At 37.2% G+C, this 25318-nt stretch overlaps 1 protein-coding gene across 1 annotated transcript in view; it reads left to right on the forward strand.

The window, feature by feature from the left end:
• The window catches only part of LOC121423262 (chromobox protein homolog 8-like), a 57710-nt gene that overhangs the window by 20727 nt on the left and 11665 nt on the right, over window positions 1–25318 (forward strand). Inside the window, exon 4 of the mRNA XM_041618591.1 lies at window positions 4864–4924. Coding sequence (XP_041474525.1) covers window positions 4864–4924 — 61 coding nt within the window. The remainder of the gene's footprint in view (window positions 1–4863; window positions 4925–25318) is intronic.

Here is a 25318-nt window from a genome sequence, read left to right on the forward strand (position 1 = left end):
ATGTAAACCCGCCTATACCATGCAGTACATGTCTATAATGTCATCATATTTCATTTGTGTCATTTTGTGGTACTTGTTTCTTGATCGCTTCCCGTTCCTGATGAATCTAATTGATTTGTTTTGTGTTCTGTGAATTAGGTTTCTGGTCAAGGATTATTTATTTTGATACGTCAATCCTCCTCGTGAATCGATGCCCTGTTTGTACTATACATGGAGGAAGTACTTTTCGTCGTGTACATGACTTGTATGAGGCAGATAAAGAAAGAGACATCCGTATATCTGACCATTTCAGACAATGGAACTTGGAAGACTTCGATCATTTTGAAAAGCGAATAATAGTGTACACCTATTACAATAAATATCATCAGGTCTAATACACTCGTCAAGAGTTTTTGGCAAACTCTACCACTTCTTTAGCTCACTTCCTCTCTGTATTAGGTGAGAAAAATGTGCCTATATGCATTCAAATAAAAAGTAATGATCTTGTATTGGTATTATTTGATATATAAATAGTAGATCAATGGCCAGTTATAATATATAGTGTAATTTTCATTTCATAATTACCTCTAGCAGAACTTTCGATAGTGGACTGTGATATAAGCAAGTGTAATAGTTCTAATGTTTCCGACCCGACAAGAAAATCCTTGGGATTAATTAAACCGAAAGCAACTTATAAACTTACACCTACATTCAATTCAAGACAGGTCAACTCGTTCCGGATGACATTTCTCCCCAAACCTCCTTGAAGACCATGTTGCATTGAACCGTTGAAGAATTTGCGTTGGCGGCAATGACGTGTCAATACCTGATGATGAGAAGGTGTGGGGAATGAGGATCGGTTGTACAAGACCTTGGACTAGCTATAAAGAGCAGGATAATTATAAGCCAGCCACAGCTCTGGTGTATCTTCGGGGCAATTAGGGCGGGTATCTATCCGGGGAGGGGGGGGTAGTCAAACGTTTTTACCCAATATTATAAGGATATACGCTTGTTGAATATTAGAAAGGAAAGCGAAGCCTGTGTAGAATTTACCCAGATGTTGTGTTCGAGTTTTCCCCTACCAACATTTATTCACCTTCGCGATGTGGGGGCGGGAATATCAATATCAACAGACGTGCATGTCCTCTTTTTACCTGACATTTTGTAAATTTTATGCTCGGCGCTTTTAGACTGCACCGTGTGATTGTTCCCTTTAACCGTGTATACCGAGTAGCATGATGGCATGGAATGATAACGTGGCATAATTTCTCCACGACGTTGTAGAACGCTAGAAAACACAATCGAAACATTTTGATGAATAGAAGATTCTGTGGAAATAGATCAATGTATGATCAGTTAAGCAGACGATTGTGGATACATTAACAAGTCAATAATTGTGTTCAAAACTGTAATGGTAATTTGATAGTGCGAAACAAATCTTTTTGAAAGTGATCGTTGAATAAGATAAAATTATGGACTCCATTTACAGTCAGTCGGCAAGCCCCTGTGTTAATGAGCAAATGGGCCAGATTTATCCAAGTCCTCTCGTGGCTGAATTCATGTCCCTGCAAAATCTCGTGAATTGTGAGACTTTCTTTCTCAAAGAATTTAACCACTTTCTCCTGGAGTAAAATTGATTATTTTTGTACCATTGGGAAGAGTAAATGTTACTCTTTCATATTGGTTATTTCTTTTGAATAAAATATTTTGATAAATAAGTGATTTTTTTACGAGAAAAGATGCATCAAACAGAAATTTCTTCCTCTGTTTTCACTTGCAAATTGTGCAACATTTTGTGTTTTTGGTACCAACATTATTTATATCATCAGAAAGCTCAAACTCTATACTTTCTTACAATGTCACTCTTGATATGTGGCATCTTTTAGATGGGTCAGCAGCCAGCTTTTTCCATCAAGATGCAAGACGAGATTTCTAAAATTTCTGAGTAACATAAAATCCAGAGTTCTGATTGGCTGAATAATGTTTTCACAACAACAGGCGCGGGTTATTTGAAGGGATTACCACATGGTGAGTGTGACCTTGCAGAGGCCCAGTGTGGGGAACACTGGAATTTGCCTGGGTGTGTGGTCTCTGTGACCAATCAGAGTGCAGTATCCTTGTTTTTGAGCTGCTAAATGTACTTGGCCTATGAAAAGCTGGCTGCTGACCCATCTAAGATACATCTTCTTATACAAATTATATCATATTAAAGCGTAGATCTTCAGCTTTATTATGATCTGAAAATCATTTGTACTCAAACAGAAATAAAGTGTGAAAACAACAACATTTGTTGCATGAAAAAATCATTTTGTTTCATGTTTTATATCAAAAGTTTTCCCTATACTACAACATTTTTTAAAGAATTCCAAACACATGACCTGAAAGAATGATTCTTCTTCTTTACAAAGATACCAAAAACATGAAATTTGGTTAATATTTAGAGCAGCAATGGCAGAATAAAAAGAGGTGTTTTGGTTCGCACCAAGCTCATTAACTATGCAAAAACCCTATAGTCATGAATATCACTTGGATAAAAGAAGCTACTTTTTCAGGGCTTGCTGACTGACTGTTTAGCATTAATGTAATGTCATCGTCTTTATCACCATCTTCCTTATACTACTCATCATCATCAGCAGCAGGATCAGTATTGTCATATTGTAATCACCACCATCATCGTCATCACCATCACCACCACCGTTATCATCAATCATCATCACACTACCATTATCATCATCTTCATCATCTACCACCATCATCATCATTATTATCATTGTTATCACCCTCAAGATGAGTTGATTTTATTGATCAAGTTTTCCAGACCCGGCGAATTAAAGACTATAAATAAAATGGATATTAACCATCGACCGTCATTAAACGCCATTTACGTAATATTGAGCTATATAAATACACTTTCTTTTCATTCAAATTTAGTCAATGTTTTCAATTAATATGTTAATTTTGTCATAGCTTGAGGTTTTTCATTGTTAAATTTTGCTTAATTATGTTTATTGTTTCATATATTTTATCGTTTAAATTAGAAAAAAAATCAACCCAAAACTTTTCTTCATAAATTGTAATAAGAATGTAATGTAAATTGTAAAGTTTACGTGTTTACAAACTAGTTTAAACTAAGAAAAGTTCGCTTCACATTGGATGTTAATGACCTCCAGTATCATTTCTCACATCACGTATTGGAATAAACACGATTTTTCCGTGGCATATTGATCCAAAACATGTGATCAGATGATATGCATTATGCACAAACTTTATAATATCAGACATAGTTTCGAGTTTAATACACGTGGATTTAGCAAATCCTTCAAACCATATTCTCCATGTTTTGTGGGCACCGAGCTAACCGCCATACAGGGTGTGCCATGAAAAAATAATAAACCCTATCGACTTGAATATGAACTTCGTACTGTTTCCTGATGTTTTATTTCTTAATAATTTTTTCATGTTTTCCTGATTTCCTCAATCCGTTCCCGATGTGAAGTTTATTATTTTATGAGAACGGATGTAAATTCATGGGAATATCTTTGGACAACTTCTGCTATCCACTTCACAAATAAGCAAAATTCAAAAAATAAAGTAAAAAATAAAATGAAATAAAATAACATTCCAGTTATGATGGAAAAGTATTTTTAATTATTATTTGATAATGCCATGATCATTCTGTTTAGTGTTGTACTAATTAGTTCATCATTACATTGTTAGGCAGTGCCTATGTAACAACGTATCTCTAAAACATTATACAAAATATCAAGTTTTAGGATCACAGAACTGCTTACCAATACTAGTTCAGTATCTGCTATCACGTGATATCATAATCATAATGAGTCTACTTTTAAATTGACGTACAAGTAGAAGGTAATTATATCACATCATTTATCAACGTGACTTTATCATATTCATGTGATGCGGGATTATCATGAGTATTGCGGGTTGTTGTTCTTTTTTGGACCACCCTGTAGTGAGAGTTCATTAACTTCTCTGGCGGTGTATCTTGTATTACGAGGGAAATTGGTTAATGCTCTATTAAGAGACTTGACATTGACTGATCCGGGACACAACTGTTACATCAACAAATAAAACTATTTGATCAAATATCATTATCAGGCCTATGCATCACGAAAGGTCAAATTTGTAAAAAAAAAACTTTTAGAGACTGTGATCTGTTTAATAATGATAATGATGATAATAATAATTGCTCTATGCGCTTTGTACAAATTGCTCTCCAATATTACAGTTACACTACAACAAAAATTACACTACAACAAAAATTTGCATTTGGGTCGCGTTAATTTTCAAAAGTTTGATTTAACCCTCTGTGGTTGTTTATTTTGGTGCATATTGTGTAATTTCATGAGAATTATTTATGATCGAGAAATCATAATTTTACTCAACCTTTGTAATCTAAACGTCTGAACCATGCAGGGACATGAAAGGGAGTCCCCGGTCCGAACAATTATTATTAGAAAAATGAAAAAAAAAAACAGTCAAAATTTCTGAAAGACAAAACATTTGTTTGCTTTAAAACTCATATCGTTGTGAGGGTTTTTCTTTTTTGGGGGGGGGGGTGTAAAGAGATTTTTGCGAGGTAATCTCGTCCGAAAAAAAAAATGTTTGTGAAGATAAAAAGATGTTTTTAGTCACTCTTCGAATAAAAAAGAGCCTTTTATCGAATATTGTTATTTCTGAATAATTCGAATGTGACCATTGAGATGGTCGCGACAAAAATTACCCACGTCAGACTTTCGTAACATAAATTTATCCGTGAGTATTTCTTTTATATCTTTATTTCTGTTAGGTCTTCATTTAGGAATTGATCTTACCTTCTTATTCTAACAAGTTTGTTGTTGTTTTTTGTCTATCTTCATTTAGATTACTCGAGGAGTACAGGAAGGGTCGACCTGGTCGAAAACCTACCCTCCTTAAAATCAAGGTAAGTTTATAGAATGTGTTTTTATTGACATTTTTACCCAAGAATCGTGTTCAGAAAAATATAATCGTATATAAAAGCGCATGCATGAAACGCTCATACAGGTATGAGGGATATAATAGTAGACCGGCCAAAACGATTTTTTATACTTTGGACGGCAAAATTTGTTAATGCTTGCTAATGCTTGGCATCCCAGCTAATAGTCTTGCAAAAATACCCAGGAATAGCGTACGGCCGGATGCCAAGCGCAATTTTGCGTGAAAGTGTCATTTTTAGCGTAAAATCTGAAAGACTGTCGAAAATCACGCATTTTGATATTTTGACGGATTATCATCATATTTTTGATTATCTTTGATATGAAATTATTTTTATTCAGAATTTCAAATTATAAGTCTACTTAATATGCATTTCAAATTTGAATATTACACACACTTATATGGCACAGGGAAACATAAAACCGCGATTTCCTCGAAATAAAAGTTTGTGAAAACTATCAATAGTTTGAAGTTTTTTTACGCAACATAAATTCTTCGATTTAAATGCGTTTATCCATCGAATGTATAGTAAATGTCCTAGTGCCACAAATATTAAAAGAATTTTCAAGTAAGATGGTAGATATCTCATTTTATGTTATCCGAAAGGAGACAATGTGCATTTTACCAGGTGCGCATTTTGAAAGAAAAATTGAAAATACCGTACATTATGCACATAATTACATGTATAAGTACATACTAAAGCGAGTTTTTATTTACATGTATAAGTCCATAATAAAGCGAGTTTTTAATTGAATAGCACAATTTTTCAATTCCTTGCATCCCAGCCAAAAGTCTTGCGGAAATACTGAGGAATAGCGTACGGGCGGATGCCAAGTGCACTTTTGCGTGAAAGTGTCATTTTTAGCGTAAAATCTGAAAGACTGTCGAAAATAACGCATTTTGATATTTTGACGGATTATCATCATATTTTTGATTATCTTTGAATTGATATGAAATTATTTTTATTCAGAATTTCAAATTATAAGTCTACTTAATATGCATTTCAAATTTGAATATTACACACACTTATATGGCACAGGGAAACATAAAACCGCGATTTCCTCGAAATAAAAGTTTGTGAAAACTATCAATAGTTTGAAGTTTTTTTACGCAACATAAATTCTTCGATTTAAATGCGTTTATCCATCGAATGTATAGTAAATGTCCTAGTGCCACAAATATTAAAAGAATTTTCAAGTAAGATGGTAGATATCTCATTTTATGTTATCCGAAAGGAGACAATGTGCATTTTACCAGGTGCGCATTTTGAAAGAAAAATTGAAAATACCGTACATTATGTACATAATTACATGTATAAGTACATACTAAAGCGAGTTTTTATTTACATGTATAAGTCCATAATAAAGCGAGTTTTTAATTGAATAGCACAATTTTTCAATTCCTTGCATCCCAGCCAAAAGTCTTGCGGAAATACTGAGGAATAGCGTACGGGCGGATGCCAAGTGCACTTTTGCGTGAAAGTGTCATTTTTAGCGTAAAATCTGAAAGACTGTCGAAAATAACGCATTTTGATATTTTGACGGATTATCATCATATTTTTGATTATCTTTGATATGAAATTATTTTTATTCAGAATTTCAAATTATAAGTCTACTTAATATGCATTTCAAATTTGAATATTACACACACTTATATGGCACAGGGAAACATAAAACCGCGATTTCCTCGAAATAAAAGTTTGTGAAAACTATCAATAGTTTGAAGTTTTTTTACGCAACATAAATTCTTCGATTTAAATGCGTTTATCCATCGAATGTATAGTAAATGTCCTAGTGCCACAAATATTAAAAGAATTTTCAAGTAAGATGGTAGATATCTCATTTTATGTTATCCGAAAGGAGACAATGTGCATTTTACCAGGTGCGCATTTTGAAAGAAAAATTGAAAATACCGTACATTATGTACATAATTACATGTATAAGTACATACTAAAGCGAGTTTTTATTTACATGTATAAATCCATAATAAAGCGAGTTTTTAATTGGATAGCACGATTTTTCAATTCCTTGCATCCCAGCCAAAAGTCTTGCGGAAATACTGAGGAATAGCGTACGGGCGGATGCCAAGTGCACTTTTGCGTGAAAGTATCATTTTTAGCGTAAAATCTGAAAGACTGTCGAAAATCACGCTTTTCGATATTTTGACGGATTATCATCATATTTTTGATTATCTTTGATATGGAATTGTTTTTATTCAGAGTTTCAAATCATAAGTCTACTAAATATGCATTTCAAATTTGAATATTACACACACATATATGGCAATATGAAATATAAAATCGTGATTTACTCAAAATAAAGGTTTGTAAAAATTATTAATGGTATAATGTTTGTGTTCCGCATCTCAATTTCGTCAAGATTTAGTGCTAACCGAATAAATACTTAATAATTGTTGTCATGTCACATATAGTGAAAACAAATACTGAAATAAGATGCAAGATGTATATCATTATATGCGAAATATAACAATGCACATTATTTTATCAGATGCGCATTTCTGATAAAAAAATAAACAGCGCACAATATTACATCAATATTTCACATATCTTATAAAATATCAGTGCGATACTCGTCATGATATCATACAGGATTATGTTTGCTTTTGTAGAGTTCGATCTTCTTGCTATTTCCACGAATGAATTGGTGCTGAACTTAAATCTACCTGTGGCGATATTCAGAAATAGGTCTGATATTTAATTTGCCGTTACCATGGTAGCATTAATTTTACAGGAATATCTATATCCGAAATCATAGAAAACATACATGTATGAATAAAGCGATTGAATTAGCATTTTTAAACCACTCTGTCAATTTTCAGTGAATTCCTTTTTTTTCTCTTTTCAATCAAATCAATTTTATGTTGGGGTGGACTTGTCCTTTAAAGTTCACTTTAAAAGTTCACATTTCAAATCTTAAAGCGCATTTCATCACAGTGTATTGCCATTTTGGGAAATGCCGTCGCACGAGCATTATGACAAACAAATCTAAAGGCTAATGACCAGCGTCCAGCGCATATACTGTAATATATAGATGGTCGTACAACTGCATTTCCCAAAAGGGATTTGGTATGTCCAGGGCTGCCCAGGGTCGGGCTGTCCGGCCCCCGTCTTAGACCAGGATATATAACATGGACCTGTGATAATAGCAAATGCAAAAACTTTGATGAAGTAAAATGAATTGAATTAAAATTATAATTTGCAATGCAAAGACCAAATAACATTTATTATTCATATTTTAACATAATAATTATAGCAGCAGGACATTGGAAACAACTGAAATTAATAATTCAAATAAACGCCATCCATAGCTCATCGAACCAAAATAACGTATGACCTTGATCATGTGAACTGAAATTTGTGCAAAATGATCGATGATGCTTAAATACCCTTATGTTCAAGTGTAATCTTTAACTAGATCAATAAAAATAAGAAGTTATGACATTTAAAAAAATACACCCATATGGCCAAAGTTCAGTGACTCTAAATGACTTTTGAACTTAATCATGTGATCTAAAACTTGTGCAAGACGATCAGTAATACATGAATATTAAAGTGTCATTAAAATTAAAGTGTCATTATTTTTTTCTATACGTTCAAAGTTATAATGAAATTTTGAAAAATGTAACTTTGGTTAAGATTACAAGGTTGATATGACGCTGTTATTTCAAAACTACCGTCACCTCCACCGGAGAAGTGGCTCCTTCAGTCCTGCTCTGCTATGCCGGCGAGACAAAAAATAGGTACTGCCGTGCAACGGCCATTTTTTTAAATGTACTTTGATAATCAAATAACTGAAGTAAAATGTAGATTGACAGAGTGGTTTAAAAATGCTAATTCAATCGCTTTATTCATACATGTATGTTTTCTATGATTTTGGATATAGATATTCCTGTAAAATTAATGCTACCATGGTAACGGCAAATTAAATATCAGACCTATTTCTGAATATCGCCACAGGTAGATTTAAGTTCAGCACCAATTCATTCGTGCAAATAGCAAGAAGATCGAACTCTACAAAAGCAAACATAATCCTATATAATATCATGACGAGTATCGCACTGATATAAGATATGTGCAATATTGATGTAATATTGTGCGCTGTTTATTTTTTTATCAGAAATGCGCATCTGATAAAATAATGTGCATTGTTATATTTCGCATATATAACATAAAATGATATATATCTTGCATCTTATTTCAGTATTTGTTTTCACTATATGTGACATGACAACAATTATTAAGTATTTATTCGGTTAGCACTAAATCTTGACGAAATTGAGATGCGGAACACAAACATACCATTAATAATTTTTACAAACCTTTATTTTGAGTAAATCACGATTTTATATTTCATATTGCCATATATGTGTGTGTAATATTCAAATTTGAAATGCATATTTAGTAGACTTATGATTTGAAACTCTGAATAAAAACAATTCCATATCAAAGATAATCAAAAATATGATGATAATCCGTCAAAATATCGAAAAGCGTGATTTTCGACAGTCTTTCAGATTTTACGCTAAAAATGATACTTTCACGCAAAAGTGCACTTGGCATCCGCCCGTACGCTATTCCTCGGTATTTCCGCAAGACTTTTGGCTGGGATGCAAGGAATTGAAAAATTGTGCTATTCAATTAAAAACTCGCTTTATTATGGACTTATACATGTAAATAAAAACTCGCTTTAGTATGTACTTATACATGTAATTATGTGCAAAATGTACGGTATTTTCAATTTTTCTTTCAAAATGCGCACCTGGTAAAATGCACATTGTCTCCTTTCGGATAACATAAAATGAGATATCTACCATCTTACTTGAAAATTCTTTTAATATTTGTGGCACTAGGACATTTACTATACATTCGATGGATAAACGCATTTAAATCGAAGAATTTATGTTGCGTAAAAAAACTTCAAACTATTGATAGTTTTCACAAACTTTTATTTCGAGGAAATCGCGGTTTTATGTTTCCCTGTGCCATATAAGTGTGTGTAATATTCAAATTTGAAATGCATATTAAGTAGACTTAAAATTTGAAATTCTGAATAAAAATAATTTCATATCAAAGATAATCAAAAATATGATGATAATCCGTCAAAATATCAAAATGCGTGATTTTCGACAGTCTTTCAGATTTTACGCTAAAAATGACACTTTCACGCAAAATTGCGCTTGGCATCCGGCCGTACGCTATTCCTGTGTATTTTTGCAAGACTATTAGCTGGGATGCCAAGCATTAACAAATTTTGCCGTCGAATCCTTATCTAGAGCACTTTTTGAGGTTTGGCCGGTCTACTATAATGCAAGTTCTTGTAAATACGCAAATGATCATAAATGGAATATTATAGTACATGTATATTTTTTACTTAACCTTTTTCTTAATGTATCATATTGAATTACAGTGCATTATATTCGGGATATCAAACAAACTACAGTCGATATAATTGCTAAGCCACTTTTGCCATTAGCGGAATATACTTTCATATGTCGGAAAATTATCCCTTCAGTGTTCGGCGTTTATGCAAACCGTCTTACTCAAAATGAATGATTATTTATATATAAATGACACCAACACATTTTTACATTAATTCATTTCATGAAGGAGACTGTCTTTGCCATAAATTGCCTTAATGACTCTGTCCTCCCTGCATTAATTAATTCACTCGCAATTTAATGAAGTCATTTAATCGCTTGCTCGCAGGCAACCACCAGCTCTTGAGCAATAATAGTTTGTTTAATAGGCAGAAAGGAGACATCAGCAGGAGATAATTATGATTTTTTTTTTCGGATAGCGATTTGTTAGAATATACATGTTAAAATGCCCAATTTAATTAACTTAAATTTTAAAATGAAAGAAAGGATATATGTGTTATGACCTTTAATTTTTTTCATTGAAAAATAAAGAAAACCGAAATTTTACCCCAACGTTTTTAATCTGCCATTTAGTGAAAACTGCAAAGTTATATTGAATTATAAAGTTTTCTTCTAATTCACTCGCAATTTAATGAATTCAATATCTTTTGCACGGCGGATAATGTTTATTATGCAGTCATTTCTGAGGCAGCGGGAATGTACAAAATTCTAAGGCCTATTCTACTGTATGTTCTACGATATTTTGCAGTGTACTTCTCACCATGATCTTCTTTTCATGTAATGAACGGGAACAGTGTATCAGTAAAAACCCGATTCCCTCCCGAACATAATGATTGGGATTTTTTTATATTAATGTTAATGTCGTTAATGGAGTTCACACTGTCATGGAATTACCATGGATATCATTAATAAGACATGGCCTGAAAAATATGGCAGCAGGAACTAGCTATTTGTGGTCGTGTTCCCCATTATAACATCTTCCCTTACAATGAGATACATGGGGGGGGGGTGGAAATCTACTTGAATTCGATAGATGTACACCTGTTTATCTAACTCCTCGTCTGATGATGTACCCGTTCAGTATTATTAATATATTTTTTTTTAAAGTAATTCCTCAAAAGATGAGATAATACTGTAACTTGACCTGGTCACATGGGCGGCTAGGGTATGAATTTATTGATTTGTAGGGGATGGGGCCGACCCCCCCCAAAAAAAAAAAAATATATATATATATGTATATAATATATATATATATATATTTATATGTGTAAGTTGCGGTGTTTCATACATATAGTAAAACTTCATTTTCCCCACAACTTAATAATACATGTACCTATGTATCAACAAACTTTCATTACCTGATTCCATACATTCATGTCTTTCATAGGGCTTTAGCCCTCTGCACAAGAGGGATCTGAGGTTAAGGCTATTGCCCCCTTGGACCATAAATCTATCAGTGTAGTGCATTAATGTAATGCACAATGACCACTTTCTTCTTTACCCCTCTTCTCTCGTTCCCCCCCCCCCCCTCTCTCTCTATCTCTCTCCTCTGAATTTGTAAGGCCCTGCTGTTTTATTTTTCAATATATTTATGCTCCCCAGAAAAGTTGGGTGTGGTATATTGGGAAGGGAACAATATAGGGCAGAGCAGTGTAGAGATCGTCAGGAGAAGGAAGGGTATTTTCTGTGTATTGGTTTTTCATGATCACTGTCTTCCGTAATATTTTTATTAACATTGTTTGTGCCTGGTCTGCTATTCTGCTGTGCTAACGGATAAAAAGGTCTATAGAACACGGAGTAACTTCACTAATAACAATAACTAAGAAGAATATTGATATAGAGAGTGGACGCTATCCAGCATATGTTACTTCTTCGCCATTTTGTTACTATTACAAGTAAACTGTGAACTGCTTATACTACATATATTATATGAAGGACGCTTTCCAGACGTACATGATTATTGTGGACCCCATCTATTCCAGAACTTTTCCTGAGTTTCTTCTAAATCTTATTAGTTCATGCTTTTCTGTATTTTGCTCAACCCTTGGAAGACTTTGAGTGTTTCATCTTCTTCATCCCTGATCTGCTTGTTTTTGTGGACACCTGTGATTATTTTATCTTCGTTGTGTTTTGTATGTCTACCCTTGGAAATCTTGCTCGCGAGGACAGCTACTGTTAAGACATTATTCTTTATCATCGATTCCATTTTCCGCGGTTAATAGAGTGGCCACTCGCAAGTTACACAGACATTCTTAAGTATTGGTTATTTTTCTTTGAGTATTAGATTTTTAATTTGTGTCATATTTCTTTTTTTATTTTCATTTGTTTACACAAGTGTCAATTTTTTGTTGAAACATATATCTCTGTTTATTGAAACATAGTGATAGGATTTTAATAAACCTCTTGTCTCAAGAGCAATACGCATTTATGTTGCGTCTCTTTCAATTATCATCTCGTAGATTCTTATTGGTAGTTCGAACCCGAGGGCTAATTAAACAATACTGATTTAATTTATGACGCCTACATAATTTGGTGGCAGCGGTGGGATTGATATTGAAATAGGACAAGAGGTTTGCTTTTGTATGACAAGTGTTTGGGGTATAGTATAACGTATTATAATTGTTTCCTAATTGTAGAGATAAAGATAATATTAATTTGCCCAAGTCAAATTCCGTATTCTTTTGACCATAAACTTTACTCTTATTATATTCATCATGTCTCTTCCAACGCCCCAACATCCCGACAGTCGAGCTGACTCAGCCCCCAACCAAATGTTCCCGTTTAGTTATGTGCCCCTCTACATGACCATCCCCACATTCACTGGTGATAACGACGGGGTGGTGTTAAATCAGTGGATCGCCCAAGTCAAGGCTGCTTTCCAGTCTTGGCGGACACCTACAGATCAGCAGGTGGGGGTCATCCTCTACCACCTAGCAGGTTTGGCAAAGAGGGAGATCCTCGTACTGAGCGAAGACCAGCGAAGAACCCCAGAGCAGGTTTTCAAGGCCCTTGACGGTGCTTTTGGGGACAAGGAAACTATCCCCTCTCTTTTGGGCAGGCTACATGGAAGACGCCAGCACAGAGAAGAATCTGTGAGGAGGTATGCGCTTGCATTGCAAGAGATTGGGGGAAGGATTAAAACGATTAACAAAGACTATGTAAAAGACATGAGTGACTTACTCAGTAGCTGCTTTGTCGAAGGTTTACGGCAAGGCCAAGTGAAGGTTGCGGTGTCACGCTACTGGCGTCAAAACAGAGGTGGGAGTTTTGAAGATCTGAAGGATGAGGCCACAAAGATTGCAGAAGAGGAAGAGAAGGGAAATCAGGATGAGTTTTCCAAGGTGGAGAGTGCTGTCCTAGCTATGGAGAGTGAGAATCCAGCAACCAGGCAGGGGGAGAAGGAAACTCAAGAGCTCCTTCGCAATCTAACCAAGGAGGTTGAAGCACTGCGATTGCGGGTAGACCAGCTGACACCCAATAGGCAACCGCCAAGAGCAGGCCAATCAAACACCCCCAATCGATCACTACTTTGCTATAACTGTGGTAGGGCAGGACATATGAAAAGGGAGTGTAAGGAGCCTCTTAGACCCAGGGCTAGACCAACCCAACAGCAACAGGTTCTTTATCAGGAGTTTGCCCAGCCAACACCCTCCTCATTTAATCCTCATGCACAAGGGTCTTTCGAAAGCTACCAGCAATATCAGCCACAGTACCCACCCCACTTCCACCAGGGAAACTAAATACTTCCGGTTCCAAGGGTCTGATACCGGAAAAAGAATTTAATGACCCTCTCCCCCTCTTGGATCCAACAAAGACACCTCCAAAGAATCGACCCCCTCTCCTGGGTGGACATGTGATGGCCGATGCCGAAATTGAAGGGATGCTCGTTACCTGTCTTCTTGACACCGGCTCTCAGGTCTCCACCATTGGGAAGGATTTCTTGCTTGCCCTAAAGGGCAATGGACACACTCCAGAAAGCATACCCTGGTTGAAGTTAACAGGAGCAAGTGGGATGAGAGTCCCCTACTTAGGCTGTGTGATGCTGAAGATGACAGTTCTTGGACAGGACTTGGGACTTGTTAGCATGTTAGTGGTGGACAAGCCGACCTCGTCTAAGTGCCCCTGCCTTATTGGTACCAACATTATCGACCAGTGTAAAGAGCGGCTATTCAGTCAGGAAGGGAAGGGCTACCTTAGAAGTGAGTCTGCTAGAAAAGATGAGGCGTGGAGCAGAGTCTTGGCTGCGACCACAGAGTCTGATGCTATCAACAATGGTGAGCACATTGTAAGAGTTGCTGGTGGAAAGGTACGGATAAAGGCGGGCCATGAATCGATTGTCCGTGGGTATTGCCATCCTATGAAATCAGCAAGGGAGCTATTGGCTGTCATAGAGCCAATGAAAGAGAACAGACTGCCCAATGGGATAATGACTGCCCGCTCTTTGGTGATGGTTGATGGAGGAATTGTTCCTGTTCGGGTTGCCAACCATAGCCCACGTGACATCATTCTCACGAGATACACACAGCTGGCGATACTCAACACTGTGGAGAGGGGTGCAATCTTTACTAAGCACGATATAGAACTGGAGTATGTGGATGCCGAGACACTGCAGGTGACAATGACCAAAACAAGTCCTCTCCCAGCGAAGTTCCTTTCGGAGATTGATATCTGCCAAGATGGCTTAACTGATGATCAGGTTGCCAAGACCAGTGACTTGCTACAGCGACACGAACATGTTTTCTCAACAGGAAGTGATGACTACGGTTGCACAAATCTCACCACACACAGTATCCCAACTGGAGATGCCCCACCCCAAAAACAAGCATTCCGGAGAATCCCTCCTCAACAGTATCGAGAAGTCAAAGAACACCTCCGTCAGCTCCTTGACGCAAATATCATCCAAGAGTCATACAGTCCTTGGGCATCACCAATTGTTGTAGTAAGAAAACGTGATGGCAGCATGCGACTGTGTGTTGACTATAGGAGGTTAAATGCCAAAACAAGACATGATGCATTCCCCCTCCCACGTATAGAAGAGTCACTGGATGCCCTCGGTCAGGCCAAGTACTTCTCGACGCTTGATCTTGCCAGTGGATATTGGCAGGTGGAGATGGAGGAAGCAGATAAGCCAAAGACAGCTTTCACTACGCCCATGGGGCTGTTTGAATTCAATAGAATGCCCTTCGGTCTGTCGAATGCCCCAGCCACCTTTCAAAGACTCATGCAACGGTGTCTGGGCGACCTGAACTACGAAACGTTGCTTATCTACTTAGACGATATCATCATCTTTTCCAAAGATTTTGAAGAGCACTTAGGGAATCTAGATGTAGTCTTTTCAAGACTTCATCAGGCTGGTCTTAAGGTGAAACCAAGCAAGTGTCACCTATTCCAACAGAGAGTGCAGTACCTAGGACATGTGATTTCAGCAGAAGGCATTGCAACCGACCCCGATAAATGCAAAGTACTGGAGACATGGCCATGCCCAAACAATGCCAAAGAGACTCGCAGGTTCCTGGGTTTCGCTGGGTATTATCGGCGGTTTGTTAAGAACTTCTCTAAAATCGCTAAACCTCTCTTCGCCCTTGTCGGTCAACCGAAGAAGGGCTCCCGGAAGTCTAGAGGTCCACCTTCACCTTTCATCTGGTCAGATGAATGTCAGGGAGCTTTCGACACCCTCCGTCAATGCCTTGTTTCTGCACCAATCCTTGCCTATCCTGATTTCAATGCACCATTCCGACTCTACACTGATGCTAGCAGCCACGGACTCGGGGCGGTGCTTGCTCAGAATCAGGAGGGCAAGGAGAGGGTAATTGCCTATGCCAGCAGGGGTCTCCGGAGGTCAGAGAGGAACGATGAGAACTACAGTGCGTTCAAGCTCGAACTGTTGGCCCTCAAGTGGGCAGTGACGGAGAAGTTTCGGGATTACCTACTTGGATCTCAAGTAGACGTTTACACCGATCACAATCCCCTCCTCTATCTTCGCAAGGCAGACCTCCGTGCCACCGAGCAGCGTTGGGCTGCAAAGTTAGCCAACTTCAATATCAAGGTCCATTATCGTCCTGGCCATGCTAACCAAAATGCAGATGCCTTATCCCGCTTACCGGTTAGCGAGGACTTCAGTCAAGAGCTGACCCAAAAACAAATGAAGAAAGATGAAGAGCAGGAGGATGGGGAATTATTGAACATACATGCTCAGACTATCACTGGACCTACTCACCGATCCCAATCGCTGTCTCAGAGGGTAGCCAACCTCCAGGCTGGAGACCCTACGACATCCTTCGTCGCCGAACTTGTGAGTAGTAACAGACGCCCATCAGCACAGGTACTCCAGACTGGAAGCAGGTCTTTTCGGAGGTTGATAGGGGAGTGGCCAAAGTTGACAGTCCTCAATGGAATCCTGTATCGCACTTGTTACAATGACAAGGAGAGAATGGAGTATAAACAAATGGTTGTACCACCTGTGGCTAGAAAAGATGTTTTCCAGCACGGACATGAGCAGGCAGCCCATATGGCTGCGGATAGGACTCTCGACGTCCTAAGGAGAGATTGGTACTGGCCATACATGACGACAGAGGTAACTGAATGGTGCCGCCAATGCCCGAACTGCTGCCTGCGGAAGGGAGGGGCCGGCGTTACCAGAGCCCCATTGGTAAATATATCCACGACTTATCCTCTTGAATTGGTGATGATGGACTATCTGACGCTACAGCGTTCATCGGGAGGGTATGAGAATGTACTGGTCATCACAGACCACTTTACCAAACTAGCCGTAGCAGTCCCAACACGTGACCAGACTGCACGCACTACAGCCTACGCGTTCTGGAAACACTTTGTGATGGTGTATGGTTACCCTCAGCGAGTGCACACGGACCAGGGTGCGAACTTCATGTCCAAGCTAATGAAGGAAATGTGCATTCTATATGGAGCAGCGAAGAGTAACACCACTCCCTACCATCCACAGGGAAACGGCTTGTGTGAAAGATTTAACAGGACATTGATCGGGATGGTTTCTGCCCTCAATGAAGAGAAGAAAGCCAACTGGGCACAGTTTCTTGGAGAACTGATTTTCTCCTACAACAATACCATTCATCGGTCCACTGGATATACACCATTTTTCTTGATGTTCGGTCGGCATGGCCGAATTCCCCTACACTTCAGTACTCCCTCCCTATCGGTGGACCAAACGCCACCATTATCGACAGAATGGGCGAAGGACCACTGCTCGAAGCTGAAGTTCGTCCACAAGTTGGCTCAAGGGAGTGCAGCTCAAGCAGCAGATCGACAAAAGATGCTGTACGACAGAAAAGCAAAAGAGGTACCACTAGCAGATGGTGAACGAGTTCTTCTTCGCAACCATAACCCAAGGAAGGATAAGAAGATCGGTCCCTTCTGGAAACCGAACCCATACATCATAGTCTCACAGCCCAACCCCGATAATCCTGTCTACTGTATCAAGCCAGAAAGAGGAGATGGACCGGAGAAGCTAGTGCACAGAAATGAATTGAAGCCCTGTTGCTTTGAGACTTTTGACCAGGAACAACCAACCCCAATCAGCCCCTTCACGACGAAGAACCCCTGCCTCTTCAACATGAACCATTCATGCTCTACCCTGTGCTCATCCCTCAAGACACCGTAGCTACATTAACCTCGTCCCCAGATACAGTTTCCCATCAGAGCTCTATTGGACCTCCTCCTGGTGAAGAAGAGGAATCCCTCCCTCAAAAGCCAAACCTTGCTAAGGAAACAGGTATACAAATCACTGAACCATCCCAAATCCCCATACCCCAAGCTAGGACCTCTTCTAGGTCGACCCGAGGTATGCCTCCAACACGCTATGATGCATCTCTTTACCAAATACATGTAGCCCCATGTGCCAGATCAACCTCTTCAAATGGTGATCGCTGGTTTCACAAACCACTATCTGCCCTTTCCATGGTGTTCTCCCAACCAAAATCCACCCAACCCCCAATTACAAACATAATAGATGTATAAGACTAAACCCAGTCCTGGATGTGTACCTCATTCACAATAGTAAAAGTCTGGAGTACAATTTCTACTATCAGGTTGTTGTCCCTTTTCCTTGTGCTAAAAAAAATATATCTTGAGTGTTCCTATATGGATTATAATCGTGAGGTTTTTAATCATTATTGTTTGGTGTTAAGTCAGAGTGGTAGAATATCGTGAGACAAACAATAATCTTTGCTCTCTTTGGGCCAAATGGCACTGTATATAAACATGAAATTCTACCTGAAGTTGCGAGTTAAAACATTTTTTTACATGTACTGTGCTAACTACATTTGTAGGATTGGTGATGATCCTCGCCATGGGAGTGTAATGTATATAACGTGCGACTTCTTAATGTTTGTTTTAGTTGTAGTGTATATATGTATATTTCAATCATTGCTGTTACTTTTCTATTATTTTTTTCTCTTGTGTAGCCCTGAAAATATTCTGTTAACATTTTTTCTAATGAGCTTAGCTGTGTTTTGCTTTTACTTCTTTGTAAAAAAAAAAAAATCTTTTTTTTCTATCATGACAGTGGAAGTCATGATAAAACTTTGCAGGGGTGTGTGTAAGTTGCGGTGTTTCATACATATAGTAAAACTTCATTTTCCCCACAACTTAATAATACATGTACCTATGTATCAACAAACTTTCATTACCTGATTCCATACATTCATGTCTTTCATAGGGCTTTAGCCCTCTGCACAAGAGGGATCTGAGGTTAAGGCTATTGCCCCCTTGGACCATAAATCTATCAGTGTAGTGCATTAATGTAATGCACAATGACCACTTTCTTCTTTACCCCTCTTCTCTCGTTCCCCCCCCCTCTCTCTCTATCTCTCTCCTCTGAATTTGTAAGGCCCTGCTGTTTTATTTTTCAATATATTTATGCTCCCCAGAAAAGTTGGGTGTGGTATATTGGGAAGGGAACAATATAGGGCAGAGCAGTGTAGAGATCGTCAGGAGAAGGAAGGGTATTTTCTGTGTATTGGTTTTTCATGATCACTGTCTTCCGTAATATTTTTATTAACATTGTTTGTGCCTGGTCTGCTATTCTGCTGTGCTAACGGATAAAAAGGTCTATAGAACACGGAGTAACTTCACTAATAACAATAACTAAGAAGAATATTGATATAGAGAGTGGACGCTATCCAGCATATGTTACTTCTTTGCCATTTTGTTACTATTACAAGTAAACTGTGAACTGCTTATACTACATATATTATATGAAGGACGCTTTCCAGACGTACATGATTATTGTGGACCCCATCTATTCCAGAACGTTTCCTGAGTTTCTTCTAAATCTTATTAGTTCATGCTTTTCTGTATTTTGCTCAACCCTTGGAAGACTTTGAGTGTTTCATCTTCTTCATCCCTGATCTGCTTGTTTTTGTGGACACCTGTGATTATTTTATCTTCGTTGTGTTTTGTATGTCTACCCTTGGAAATCTTGCTCGCGAGGACAGCTACTGTTAAGACATTATTCTTTATCATCGATTCCATTTTCCGCGGTTAATAGAGTGGCCACTCGCAAGTTACACAGACATTCTTAAGTATTGGTTATTTTTCTTTGAGTATTAGATTTTTAATTTGTGTCATATTTCTTTTTTTATTTTCATTTGTTTACACAAGTGTCAATTTTTTGTTGAAACATATATCTCTGTTTATTGAAACATAGTGATAGGATTTTAATAAACCTCTTGTCTCAAGAGCAATACGCATTTATGTTGCGTCTCTTTCAATTATCATCTCGTAGATTCTTATTGGTAGTTCGAACCCGAGGGCTAATTAAACAATACTGATTTAATTTATGACGCCTACATATATATATATAAATGAATAAAAAATAATGATGATAATATTAAATAATGATAATGAAAAAAAAAAATATATATAATTATACACACATAATTATGGTTTCGGGGATCTCGGGCAAGGGGATGCTGGAGATGATTTCATCCCGACTATTTTTTATCTCCAGAACACAAGAAAATGTTTATAGACCAAGTCCGTATAGGAAAATTACTGTATATTTCCGTATTTAGGGGCGGAAAGTGTCCACCTGTGATACTCGGGGCTTCACCATTGTGATCCCATAGCTTGCAGTGTCGCGTGGGGAAATTAGATTTCATCGCGTAGGGTTATCAAGACTTCCCTCGCTCTAATTAAAATGGCGGATGGATATCAAGGAGTCTGAGTGATTAGGGAGGATCACATCATGATCACATCCGCTTAAAAGCAAAGGGATAATTATGATAATTTTCCCTTTAATTTCAAGCGAAGCAAATCTAAATCCTTCATCATGTCCTTGATCTTAAGGATGCGTTATATCTTCATTTCACTGAGAGCTGTTGAACTAGAGTAACCCCGCAAAAAAAAACTATTATCTATCAGATGTGGGGGCTGTCCGCCCAAACAAGTTGATTTTAATAAACAGTGAAATTTCAGACAAGCATGAAATTATATAGCACTGAAAAGTTTGATGGAAATCGGATATTAAAAAAGAAAAGTTTAATTGTAAATGCTGCTGATTTTATGCAAATGAGTGAGCCGATTATGCCACATAGTCACACACTATTTATATTTTATCAGGGCCATTAGTAATGTCATTATTTAGATTTTTATAGATTTGATTAAAGGATGCCCTCTTTAAAATCACAATCATAACAGTGATGATTTTATATTTTCATGGGGAATCAAACCAGGGGGGCAGTCAAATATATTGCTGTACACACGCGTGACCCCCCCCCCCAAAAAAAAAGCATTTAAAGGGATGTTTTTCAGTTTTGGACGCGGGCCGCGCGTGCACTCGTTAAGGGTATAAAAAACACCGATTTTCGAGAAAAATTGTGGTTTTGAAAGACTGGTCAATGGTCAATTGCGGGTTCAAACGTATTTAGAGTATGTTTCCCCCCCCCAAAAAAAGAAACTTTTTTAAGACTAGCCATATGTGTTTAGGGTATGTTTTTCCCCCAGCTTTTTCCCGATATCATATTTGGGCGACAACTTGTTTAGGGACCAAAATGTGTAAATATAGCTCGCAAAAAACTTGTTTAGGGGGTTATTTTGCACACAAGAGAAAATATCTTTTAGGGGGTGATAGGAAATTTCTTGGTCACGCTTGTATATACAACAATATATTTGACTGCCCCCCCCCCCCCCGGGGGCATCAAACAAATTTTTATGTTTTGAGAGGTAACAAAAAACAATGAAATGTCATAAACTTTTAAAACCCAAAATGTGTGATGTCATAATTATGTTCCCTCAACCCAAAAGACAATACCGCCTATGATCACTATTTTGTGAAAGTATAAGCGAAAACATAGAATGCCGTTTTTTCCCCGTCGCTTTGGTTGCACCAGGGAAGTCCGACGAATATGGACCTATGAGTTTGTGACCTAAATTTTGGTCAAAATACCCCGCGTGGTATCCTCATGCATTCTTTGCGCCATTTTTCTGATGATAGTCTCCAATCACGTGACTCAGAGTGATTCACAGTTCCATCCATGCTACGATGTATAAATATGGTAGTCGGGCGGGGCCTCGTTGTGATTTTATTATGATAATGGGCATTTGTATCAAATTTGTAGGAGAATGGAGAATATGAGTCACAAATTTAGCAGAGCCCAGAGGGATATTGCGGGACCAGACACAATAGGACTTAAATACAACCTGGGATTACATAGAATCAACAATGAGCGCAGGAGAAATCGGGAGGGGGAGGGGGGGGGGGTCTGCAAGAAAGCCCGTTTTATACTTACCTTTATGTTGCTTTTGACTTCTGTGTCGCCGATTAAGTCCAGTTAATATGGTTCGAGTCAGAGAAAATACCAGCTTCTCTCTGTATCGTTCTTCCATTATTAATGTGTTGTGGGAAGTTTCATAGCGTTGGCACTTGTAAAAATCAATTTATCATTCATAGGCTGATTCTCATCTTAATTCATTGTCTTTTATTTTATAAAGTAAATAAATTCTTACAAAACAGTTGATCATCAACGGTTTTTGTGTCTCCCCCCCCCCCTCGATCCGCCAGTGAGTTGATGTTATTTATTTCTGTACAGACATAATTTTTCTTGAAATAAGTAAATTATGTTGCTTTTAGGCACTCGCATAATTTGGTCGTGACTCCTCGCACCTTGAATACAAATTTTTAACTTGCAAAACACTTATCTTGACATATTATTTTCATTAGATCTATATGGTTATCGATTTAACCGTGGAGGATTCGTCATGTTTTCATGATATCAGGTCTACTTTTATTCAGTGTTTGATAATATTGTGAAAATAGATATTTATTTTTTCGTAATTAGCAAATATCACGGTAATTTACCTATGAAATACAATACTTTGCATATACTGTGCCTTGCTATTGTTGGCAACATCTGGCAAACTTACGATAAGTTGTAGGTAAACCTCAAATGATCGAAAATATGGATTTGTAAACCGTCATGTTTTCAAAATTATTCTATTTTGTTAGCATCCATTAAATTGTTGATGGAGTGCCTCTACATTTTTTCTTCGATAACGAGGAAATTGTATTTGTGGGTGAGATAGACCAAGAAAGGGAGACAAACAACGTAAGGAAGGAGGGATGAAGTGAAAGAGAGAGAGAGGGGGGGGGGGTAAGGACCCGATGCCAGCTCCTGTATTTCATTTGCTTGTCTTGAACGGTTAACAGAATATGACAGAATTTCAGAAAGTGATGTAAATTAATTGTTATCTTCCTCGTTCTTGATCGTCTTCTCACTGCGAATGATGCTTCCCTTTTTAACTTCTTTAACTTCCCTTTATTATATGATGATTTATGTGATTACGTAATTTTAAAAGACGTCATTAATTTGACCACATAAAAACGTCACCTTTGTAACCTATAAAAAACTATTTTCAATTTCATTTTGCGCTGTAATGAGACGCTTGGGAAAGATAATTGCAGGGTCATTTTTGTTTCAAATTCCGCCATGCTCTGATAAACAATCAAGCAAAATCACCAGAGTCGTTAATAACTTAACGATAAGTGTTTAATACATGTTGATAAAACGTGACATGAGATTAGAATTTAAAACCTCTTAAATACTTTAATTATTATCGTACCGTTCGTTGAACATATACATTTTGTAAATATCTCTCAATAATTCTTGTTTGTGGTAGATTCGGGAGCTTCAAAATTTTAATGTCTAAGATAGCGTCGACCAAATGATTCAAGTTTATTTAATTGTAGGAGCAAATAACGTCATGTGATGAGGGCGCATTCTCCCTTCGCCGTCGTGTACTTTAGACGATGTTATAATATCATTCATATTCAGGGCTTTAGCATGTTTAGTATAATGATTCAGCTCAAATGTAATTGTTATTGTGTAAAGTTAACTGTATTTACATTTTGCTATAATCGCGCATGGACCTACATAGGTTCTTAGATCGCGCAAGTCGAGAGAACAATTTCAATAAAAGATTGTAATCTTCAAGCCTGAATGAATATCCAAAATTGATTGATTGATTATTTGTCAGGTAACTATGAACAAGTACATGAAAATATGAACAGAAGTGTATACCTTGAATATCCAAAATAGATTTTAAACTCTTTAGATGAATAATGAAAATAACATTCTTCAAGAATTCCTATACCTAGAATATCAGAAACTGAAATTAGATGAAAATGGAGGGTTTAACAGGACCTTTCACAATATGTATAACCAATTAAAGCTCAAAACACGAGATGTACATAAATAATTGTTTTTGCCAGTTCATGACTGTAAGCGGCGACGTTGAAAATTGACTGCTTCGATACCATACACATGATCAAATAAAATGAGTAGGTGTAGTGATTATTATTGGAGACGTACTATTTATTGATTTATCCCGCTATATAGTCACTTTGTGGACCAACTACCCTTTAAACGAAAACGAAATTGAAATATGCAAACTCCAGCGCGATGACTACTTCATTCTAACCACGATGTTGCTTAAAATGTCAAGGCAAAGATCACGAGATGTTTCCATAAATTCCTTTTCCCCCTCATATCTTTTATCATGGACCAATCTCCGTGTTTGGTGACTCAGTTTATCCCTACTACATAGATAACCCATTAATATATTATCTGGATTTTATGTGAGCAAACATGACATGACAATACAGATCTTTCGATTTGTCATGAATATTATATTGATCATTATGATTCAGTCTATGTCACCGTTGGACAGATAAAGCGCGGGGAGTTGTATTCGTGCATGCATGCTTAATGTTTTGTTATGAAGGCGTGCTATCATATCATATTGACTTATGAATATGTCAACATGATAATGAAAAGAGAGCCTTGCTTATCATGGTCGTCGTTGTTGTTGTTCTTTTTCTTCTTATTGGTGTTAGATCTTAGTTTTTGTTAATGATTGGCGGTCACTTTAAGTCCCCACAAGAAGTTCATTTGAATAAAATAATAGAGAATGATGAAGAATGTCGATGCAATTTTCATCAAAATCAGGTGTAAAATTAGAAAGTTGTGCGATTTTTTAAGTTTCCTTTTTTTACGAAACATTTTATAAAATATTTCTTCAGCAAAGACGCAGGTGCACCTTTATGGATATCGAGCTCGGCTTTGTAGATAAAAAAATATATTTGTTGTTTTTTCTCAATATTTTTTATTAAGAGAGTGTCAAGATTTCAGAAATGTACCTTATTTCCATAATACAACATATTTCCATGATCACACGTACAGGAATCCCCATTATTGGGAATTCGGAAAATGTAGTCTTTTTTCTATAGAGATAAATAAAGTGTGATTCCGTTATCTTGTCAATTTTAAATATTTTTGTTGGCAAAAGAGATCGACCACGCCTTTATTCAAGGCAATACCTTTTCACACATACTGTTATGCAATCAACGCCCACCTATTTCGTTCTATATCTGACACCGCCCATTATAGAGCCTATACAGTCATTGACAGTTGGGACAGATGGTATTAATAGG

This window comes from Lytechinus variegatus, chromosome 10, assembly GCF_018143015.1.
Source record: "Lytechinus variegatus isolate NC3 chromosome 10, Lvar_3.0, whole genome shotgun sequence".
NCBI lineage: Eukaryota > Metazoa > Echinodermata > Echinoidea > Temnopleuroida > Toxopneustidae > Lytechinus > Lytechinus variegatus.